This window comes from Phaseolus vulgaris, chromosome 1, assembly GCF_051622355.1.
Source record: "Phaseolus vulgaris cultivar YP4 chromosome 1, ASM5162235v1, whole genome shotgun sequence".
Classification (NCBI taxonomy): domain Eukaryota; kingdom Viridiplantae; phylum Streptophyta; class Magnoliopsida; order Fabales; family Fabaceae; genus Phaseolus; species Phaseolus vulgaris.
Window position 1 is genome coordinate 1,684,218 of NC_143498.1, and position 9,851 is coordinate 1,694,068.

The 9,851-nt window shown below is 24.9% G+C and overlaps 2 protein-coding genes across 2 annotated transcripts; both read left to right on the plus strand.

Annotated features, from left to right (window-relative positions):
• The first annotated feature begins 1,859 nt into the window (after window positions 1–1,859).
• Window positions 1,860–3,133, plus strand: LOC137815335 (transcription factor bHLH52). Its single transcript, XM_068618480.1, has 2 exons — window positions 1,860–2,495; window positions 2,912–3,133. The coding sequence occupies exons 1-2, from the start codon at window positions 1,860–1,862 to the stop codon at window positions 3,131–3,133; spliced, it is 858 nt and encodes a 285-aa protein (XP_068474581.1).
• A 3,019-nt stretch (window positions 3,134–6,152) lies between these two features.
• Window positions 6,153–7,337, plus strand: LOC137815336 (transcription factor bHLH53). Its single transcript, XM_068618481.1, has 2 exons — window positions 6,153–6,737; window positions 7,122–7,337. Exons 1-2 carry the CDS (start codon window positions 6,153–6,155, stop codon window positions 7,335–7,337), a joined length of 801 nt encoding a protein of 266 aa, XP_068474582.1.
• The last annotated feature ends 2,514 nt before the right edge of the window (window positions 7,338–9,851 follow it).

Genomic DNA, 9,851 nt, shown 5'->3' on the forward strand with positions numbered 1-9,851 from the left:
AAATAATATATTTTTTTTTATCATGTAATGTCTATTATTTTTCAGTACTATCAATCTCTACAATGTCTTAGATGAGATAATTTCACTTCATCTTTACCAAATTTATGCTAAATTTATCCTAAAGTATTTAGTTTGCATTTAAACTATTATAATAATTCTTATTTTTTTTTTAAAAAATTTTATATATTAATTCAATGACCAACAGAAGCTTTGAGTTTAGATACTACCTTGTTAGTATTGTTGATTCGTGGAAATAAGTAATAAACTATTTTAAGTATTATGAAAAAACTTATATTTTAAAGTTATAAAAATAATAACAAAACATTTTTTTAATTTATATAAAATTTAAAAGTATGGTTTCTTATTTAATAAGTCTTGTTCATAATTTTATTTTGAATAAATTTAATTATCATAGCTTTATGATTTTCAAAAAACTAATTTGAATTAAACCAATTTGTTTTAAGGAAACTATATATATAGTTGCAGAAAATTATCTGGGTAGAGGATGTTTTGAGTTTAACAAAAAAACATATTTTCTATTTTGAATTTCTTAATCTCTATGTTTTATAAAAAAAAGTATATGAAAATTAAACCATATTTCTTAAAGTATTAAAACCAAAATTAAATTTAACAAAAACTAAACCTAACACATTTTATCTCAATATTAATTTTTCTCTCTTACTTTTTGTTTCCCTAGATATACATTTTTTTAATCTGCATTTTACCTATATTGTGTTGTTTTACTTTTTAGAGGTGGATGAGGCCAAGACAAAAAAGGGTTTGAAGTAAGAAGGAATATAATTATGTTTTGCAATTATTTTTGTTATTTTCTTCTAGAATTTTAAATAAGGTTAGTTAGGGATGTGTTGTTACTTGGAGTCAAAGACAACTAGCTAGGATAATTAAAATATAATTTAAGTAATAAAAATATGAATAAAAGCTTATACAGTATATAGTTTTGTAATAATTTTAAAAAAATGACTTAGTCATTGTTAGTTTTACCATGCCAGCTTTTACAATTTCTTATTGACAATAATTTTTTTTTGTTAAATATATGTAATATAACATTAATAAAGTGAAAAATGAGATTTATAAAAGTGAAATTTAAATATATTCAATATAAAAAATTACATGTATTATCACATATAATTCATTTATTAGTTTTTATAATAATTGAAATAAAATAAAATATAGTTGAATGTCTAATTATTTTCGTATAGTATTTTTATTATATAAGAAGTTCAGATATCCCAACCTTCTCTTTTTTATTACACTTGCGATATTCTTTATGGTACTATTTCTTAATATAATAACGAAATCATAATGTAGTAATTACTTTTATATGCAATGTTTGATAATTGTTTTTTAATACTGTGTAAAAAATATAGACACGCATATTTATTAATATTAATTTAAATTAATAAATTATTATTAATTATAATATTGTATATTAATTATAAATTCCACGAATGGATAAAAAAATAATAAAAGAAATTATAATAACTGCTTTCAACTTCTCCTAAAATATCTCCACCAACATAGGAGTGAGGAGAGAATCAGTTTTCATATTTTCTGCATAAAAGTCTCACAGTGTTTTCATTCTCACACACTCAACAAGACATCATTGTACTTCCCTCTTTCTTCTCTAAATTCTCTCTCAAATATACTAGGTAGATGCTACAAGAATCTAAAGATTCTTATGTCTTTTGCATTGTTTTTTTTTTTACACGCACTTCAACTCTAACTTTAACTGCTTCCATGCATTAACTACTGCACCATTTTTCTTCTATTATGTTTGCTGAAATTTCCACTGAAGTGAACTGTTTTTCTTCCATGTTGCAGAAGGTTGATACGTTATGATGGCACTAAGCAAGTTTTTCAACTGGAACACTCTTCAACTTTCCGATTCAGAAACCAGCACCTTTAACGAAGCAATGCCAGAAGAAGTGGCACCAAATATCCAGCACTTGTTTCCCTACTCTGATGAAAGCCTTTTCCTTTCAAATACCCTTTTTGAAAACTACATTGACCCAAATGCTGCTTTTATCTATCCTTCAGAGATTCAGTCTCCTTTTGATCCTTTCATTTCACTCCCTCATCACCACATCTTCCCAACTCATGAAGATTACAACCATTTTCCCTCCTCAAAACGCCAAAAGCTCTGCTGGGAGGAAGAACAACATGAGCTTACAACACCAACAATAGATGAGTTTGGTAATTGTTACTCTTTTCAATCTGAAGAGACACAACAGAAGCAGCAATTATTTTGCATGGATGCTCAGTGTGAGGAGAATGGTAAGGAAAGAACCATATCTCCACAAAGCGTTGCCGCAAGAGAAAGAAGAAGAAAGATCACGAATAAGACTCAAGAGCTTGGTAGGTTGGTTCCTGGTGGAACAAAAATGAACACAGCTGATATGCTTAATGCAGCTGCAAAGTATGTTAAGTTCCTTCAAGCCCAAGTTGGAATGCTTGAACTCATGAACTCACTCGAGGTAACTTCACTCCACCCTTGAATGATTGAAATCAATGTTTAGTTCACTCCATGTTTTCATGTTCCTCCATTTTTGTTTTTATCAAACATCATTGTTTTTTGTTGGGACATGTGTTAGTTATGTCTAGGTATGTGATAGTGATGCACTTTTATTATAAAAGAAATTGTTTTTCGTATATATTTTGTATTGTGGAGAGACTTATTTGATTTTATTAGAAAAGTGAGAAATTTAAGGAATTAGTTACATAAGAGATACTTTAAGAGCAAGAAATAAACATGATCAATTTGTCATGTAACTGCTCTAATAAGTTGTTTATTTATAAAATTAGTTTCTACAGTTTATCTTGTTCAAATCAATACTTTGAATTTTTCATCTTTATGTCTTTTGTTTCATATCTTACATTTTGCTGATTGTAGCAAGAAGATGAAGATGAAGCTGCACCTCCTTCTGAAATTCTACATGCTTTGGTTGTTTCTCCCTTTGTTCAAGAGAAGTTGTATGTGGGAGAAAAGTGCTTTTTGCCAAAAGAAACTGTCACCACTTTGACAAATCTTGAAGATATTCAATCAATACCTACCATGCTTGAGGAACTTCAACAGCACATTGGAATAGACCTTAATAAACCAAAACAAGAATAAATCTTTCACAGTGGTGTCTGTGCATAGGGATTTGTTGTTGTTAGCATTATTTTAGCTATGCCTTAACTCTTAACTTCACTTTTTTTTTTAATATATATTTAGTACTCTGTAGATAGCACCTCTTTTTAGGGTTAGGTTAGACTGAATCTGTATTTCATTTGGAATGTCCAAATACTCAAAATTAGATTCATTTTATAGGTAATATTTACAGTTTAGAGTAAGATTAAATTCATTTTCCTTGTAAGAATCAATTGTTTGTTATATTGAATTCTTGTTACCATCAAATTCTTAAGTATCTACACAATCTTCTATAAACTTGTTTTCTCTTAGTATTTTTTTTTAAGAATTGGAATATTTCTTAAATAATTTTTTATTTAATTTATTCATTATAAAAAAAAAGGATGTATTTGAAAAATATACTAAATTTCTTATAGATTATCTATTAGAATACATCATGAGAGTTGTATAAAAACATAGTGAGAAGATAATGAAGAAAAAAAAACTAACAAAATTGCTCACATTAATACATAATTAACCTATACCTATAACTGATTTTAAATAAATAGATTTTTTTTATTACAAAATTGAATATGATAAACAATAAAAAATATTGATATATGTAGCAACAGTACTCTGATTAAGTTAGTAATTATAAATAATATCAATTATTTCATGTAAAAATATCAATAAAAAAAGAAAAATAGGATGTATTAAAAAAATATACTGAATAAAAGAATTTTTTTCTTATAGATTGTCTATTATAATACATCAGGTGAGTCGTATAAAAACATAGTGCGATGATAATGAAGAAAAAAAAAACTAAAAAGATTGCTAACATTAATGCATAATTAACCTATACCTATAATTGATTTTAAATAATTAGATTTTTTTATTACAAAAATGAATACGATAAACAATAAATTTTTTGACATATGTAGCAACAGTGCTCTGATTCAGTTAGTAATTATATTTATTACATGTAAAAATAATATTATTTGTTTAAACATAGAAAATATTTGAAACAAGATTAATTAATGATATAATCGTAATATATAATGTAGACATGTCTACGAAAAATGATCACTATGTCAGCAGAAAAATATATTTAAAATAAAAAATTGTATATTGACATTAGAAAATTGATTAATTATTTAAAATTGATTATCTTTTGGGCCCAATAACTAGACTCTCTTCTTCTTCACTTCCTTTAGCCTATTTTTTTCTGCACTTTCATACTTTACAGTGCATTATTGTGAATACAAAAATTTCCATTTAATTCTTTTGAAATTATACAATTTATTTAAAAGTTAAAAATATTCTTTAAAAAGTGTAATTTATAGAAGCTTACGCATTTTACAATTTATCAATTATTTTCAAATTAAACAATTTAAAATTTATTTTTAAAAAAAACTTTCTGATTGCTTTCTGTTTTTAACAGTATTCTTGGTTGAAGAAAAAAACCGCCACTAACAAACTCTTTGACCAGATCAATTGCTATAATTTATTATGTGGTTTTCCCAACCTGCAAATTATTAAAAATAATTTTATTACTACAAATATTATAATCAAATTTCAAAAACAATCTCTACTTAATTTGATATACATATATATTATAAATATATTTTATATTTTAAACAGTTTAAGATAGTTAATTTGACAGGGGAATTTATAAGACATAGTTGTGGATTATTTAAGGAAGTATTTCACTAATAATTAAATAATATTTTATTTATATTTTACTGCTTATCTTGAAGGTGTGTGTTTCGTCACCTGATGTATTTCTTGGTTGCTTTTTTTTCTATATAGATTTTGTATTTTTATAATGGCATATCTTTTTTATTATTTTAAATCATTTCAATTATTATTGTTTTTCAATCCAAGATTTTTAATTAAAAGGTTTCTAAATAAAATGTCGTCAGATTTCAAGACTTGGAGAAGCAATTTTTAATTTTTATTAAAATAATAATTAAAAAACCTTTTTTTCTGTCACTTTCAAAATTGTGAAAAAAAAAGTGTTTTAAAATTAAGTTAGAAAAAAAAAACTCAAATTTCTTTTACTCAAACATGGTGTTCCAAATTTGTGATTTTAATTATAAATAGACACTCACTTCCACATTAAATGAGATATACTCTATATTTGGAAAGAGATAGATATAATGAAAGGGAGAGAAAGCACACATAAAACATGAACACATTATTCTTTCTTTAATTTGGTAAAAAGAACATAAAATAAACACAAAAAGAATAAAAATGAAAATAGTTGTATATTATAATTATTAAAAAAATTAAACTTAAATAAAAAAAAATTATATTCAGTTAAATTTAACAAAATAACATACTTTAAATATTTAATTGTTTACCAACAAATTCAAGACATACGTTGTTTTTTTTAACAAGAGATACGTATTTAAATCCTTAAGCAAACTTTTAATGTAACAATAACTGGAAGAGAGTTTTAACCCTGCACACTATATTTCAATTCAAAAAAAATTATTTACTATCAAAGACTATTGAAATCTTAATTAAAAAAAAAAATCATGTTTTATATAGTATTTTCCACATTTTTTATATGTAATATAAAAATAAAATAAAAATTTTCCTCTATAGATAGTTTATTTATATATCATACACACGTTCAAATTAATTTATATAAAAAAATTCTAATTTAGTCAATAGTTTTGACATTATTTTTGAATGAAAAATATCTTTAGTAGACATTATATTCCATTCACATAAAGTGAAAGCAATGAAACAAAGTTTTTGTGTGTTTTTTTATCATGTTTTAACATTAAAAAATACTTTTGAAACATCCATAGAGAGTGAAAATATCCTTAATATGCATATTTATTAATATTAATTTAAATTAATAAATTATTATTAATTATAAATACCCATGGATAAAAAAATAATAAAAGAAGTTATAATAATCCATTGTTGGTAACTGCTTTCAACTTCTCCTGAAATATCTCCACCAACATAGGAGTGAACTTTGTTCCATGTTGCAGAAGGTTGATACGTTATGATTCCTGATTCAGAAACAAGCACTTTTAACGAAGCCATGTCAGAGGAAGAAGTGGCACCAAATATCCAGCACTTGTTTCCCTACTCTGATGAAAGCTTCTTCCTTTCAAATACCCTTTTGGAAAACTACATTGATCCAAATGCTGCTTTTCTCTATCCTTCGGAAATTCACTCTCCTTTTGATCCTTTCATTTCACTCCCTCATGAAGATTACAATCATTTCCCCTGCTCAAAACGCCAAAAGCTCTGCTTCGAGGAACAACAAGTACTACTACATTCACAGGACCTTACACCACCAACAATAGATGAGTTTGGTAATTGTTACTCTTTTCAATCTGAAGAGACACAACAGCAGCAATTATTTTGCATGGATGAGGAGAATGGTAAGGAAAGAACCATATATCCACAGAGTGTTGCTGCAAGAGAAAGAAGAAGAAAGATTACGAACAAGACTCAAGAGCTTGGTAAGTTGGTTCCTGGTGGAACAAAAATGAACACAGCTGATATGCTGAATGCAGTTGCAAAGTATGTTAAGTTCCTTCAAGCCCAAGTTGGAATGCTTGAACTCATGAACACACTCGAGGTAACTTCACTGTTTAGTTCACTGCATGTTCCACTGTTCCTCCATTTTTGTTTTTATCAAACATCATTGTTTTTTTTTGTTGGAACATGTGGTTAGTTATGTCTAGGTGTGTGATAGTGATACCTTTTATTTTATGTATAAAAAAATTGTCAGTTACATAAAGAGACTTATTTGATTTTATTAGAAAAGTGAGAAATTTAAGGAATCAGTTACATAAAGAGATTCTTCAAGAGCAAGAAATGAACATGATCAGTTTGTCATGTAACTGCTCTAATAAGTTGTGTTTGTTTATAAAATTAGTTTCTACAGTGTTCAAATCAATACTTTTGACTTTTTCATCTTTTTATTTCTTATGTTTCATATCTTATGTTTTTCTGATTGTAGAATGAAGATGAAGCAACACCTCCTTCTCAAATTCTACATGCTTTGGTTGTTTCTCCCTTTGTTCAAGAGAAGTTGTATGTGGGGGAAAAGTGCTTTCTGCCAAAAGAAACTGTCACCACTCTGACAAAACTTGAAGATATTCAATCAAAACCTACCATGCTTGAGGAACTTAAACAGCAAATTGGAACAGACCTTAAGAAACCAAAACAAGAATAAATCTTTCACACTGTTCATAAGGATTTGTTGTTGTTAGCATTTTTTTAGATATGCCTTAACTTTAGTTTTTTTTTAATATTAAGTTAGTACTATGTAGATAGAACATCTTTTTAGGGTTAGATTAGACTGAATCTGTATTTCATTTAGAATGTCCAAATAGTGAAAATTAGGTTCATTTTATAGGTAATATTTACAGTTTAGAGTAGATTAAATTCATTTTGCATGTAAGAATCAATTGTTTGTTATATTGAATTATTGTTACCATCAAATTCTTAAGTCTCTTAGATCTTCTACAAGCTTGTTTTTCCTTTTGAAAGAAGAATTGTGTTATCTTTTAAATACTTTTTTATTTAATTTGTTTATTGATGATAAAAAAAAATATTTAATTTATTTATTGGTGATAAGAAAAATTGAAAGTCTTAAAATTATGTTCATAGGATATTTCTTAGAAAGAAACGGGATGTCTTTAAAAATTGATACTAAATAAAGGAATATGGAATATTTTTTCTTATAGATTATCTATTAGAATACATCATGAGAGTTGTATAAAAACATAGTGGGAAGATAATGAAGGAAAAAAAAACTAACAAAATTGCTAACATTAGTGCATCATTAACCTATACCTATAATTGATTTTAAATAATTAAATATTTTATTACAAAATTGAGTACGATCAACCATAACAAATAATGACAGCAACAGCTTCAGTTAGTAATTATTAAAAATAATATTATTTGTTTAAACATAAAAAAACATTTGAAATATTAGTGAATGATATAAATCATAAATATAATGCAGACATGTCTACGAAAAATGATCACTTTGTCAGCAGAAATATATATTTAAAATAAAAAATTGTATATTGACATTAGAAAATTAATTAATTATTTAAAATTGAGTATCATTTAATTGTTATTAATGTCATACAAATTAACTTCTACCTCTTTGGGTCCAATAGCTGGACTCTCTTCTTCTTCACTTCCTTTGGGCTATTTTTTTCTGCACTTTCATACTTTCCTAGTGCATTATTGTGAATAAAAAAAATCATTTTATTCTTTTGAAATTATAACATTTATTTAAAAATTAAAAATGTCTTTTACAAAGTGTAATTTATAGAAGCTTCCGCATTTAAAATTTATAAATTATTATTAAATTATACCATTTAAAAGTTTTTTTGAAAAAAAACTTTCAGATTGCTTTCAGTTTTTAACAGTATTCGTGGTTGAAAAAAAACAGTCACTAACAAACTCTTTTGACCAGATCAATTGCTAATTTATTATCTGGTTTTCCCAAAGAGGCCTGAAAATTATTAAAATAATTTTATTAATGCAAATATTATAATCAAATTTCAAAAACAATCTCTACATATACATATTATAAATGGATCGCATTTATTATTTTTATTTTTATTATTATTATATATATTTATTTAAATATAAATTCATGTGTATGAGAGATATGTTATTGAGTTTCAAGATATTTGAGAAAATGGAAAGATAAAATAAAAGAAAATTGTTCATTCAAAACTGTTTCTGATAATTTTCTTAAATAAAGAGAACTGTCAGTTAGTTAAGTGACCATAAAATAAAATAAAATTAACGTACCAATCTATTTACTTTCCTAACAGTTTAGCAAAAACAAATAAAATTAAAAATTAAAAAATTGTTTATTTAATAAAGAAAAATATCAGTTTAAAACAGAAAAAGTAACAAATTTTCCAACTCTCCTGCCAATTAGGTGAGAACAAATAAAATTAACATATGAATCTCTCCACTTTTCTATCAGTTAATTGAGAACAAATAAAATAAAATTTAAAATTAAAAAACAGTTTTATTAACTTCTAAAATGTTTAAATAATTAAAATAAAATATTAAATAAAAATAAAGTAGGAAAACAATTTATAAAAGTTAAAGTAAGACATATATATATTTTATTATTTCTTTAATTTGGCATAATATTATTATTATTTTGTGTATATTTCATTTTAATTACGGTTCTTGTACTATTTTACATACACACTTTTGTTTGTTAACAGTTTTTTTCATTTATTTCTTACGTTAAATTTTTTTTAGTATTTTTGTTTATATTATTTGAAAACATGACGTCTGATTTTCAATCTCGATTACTCACGTTGTCATTTTACAAAAACAAACACTGAAATAAAAGTAAGTGATATCTTAAGAACTAAAATAAACATAAAAAGAATAAAAATGAAAATAGTTTGTATATTATAATTATTAAAAAAAAAAAAACTTAAATAAAAAAAATTATATTCAGGTAAATTTAACAAAATAACATACTTTAAATATTTAATTGTTTACCAACAAATTCAAGAAATACATTAAAATCCTTAAGCAAACTTTTAATGTAACAATAAGTGGAACAGAGTTTTAACCCTGCCCACTATATTTGAATTCAAAAAAGATTATTTACTATCAATGATTATTGAAATCTTAATTAAGAAAAACTTCATGATTTATATAGTATTTTCCACGATTTTTGTAATATAAAAAT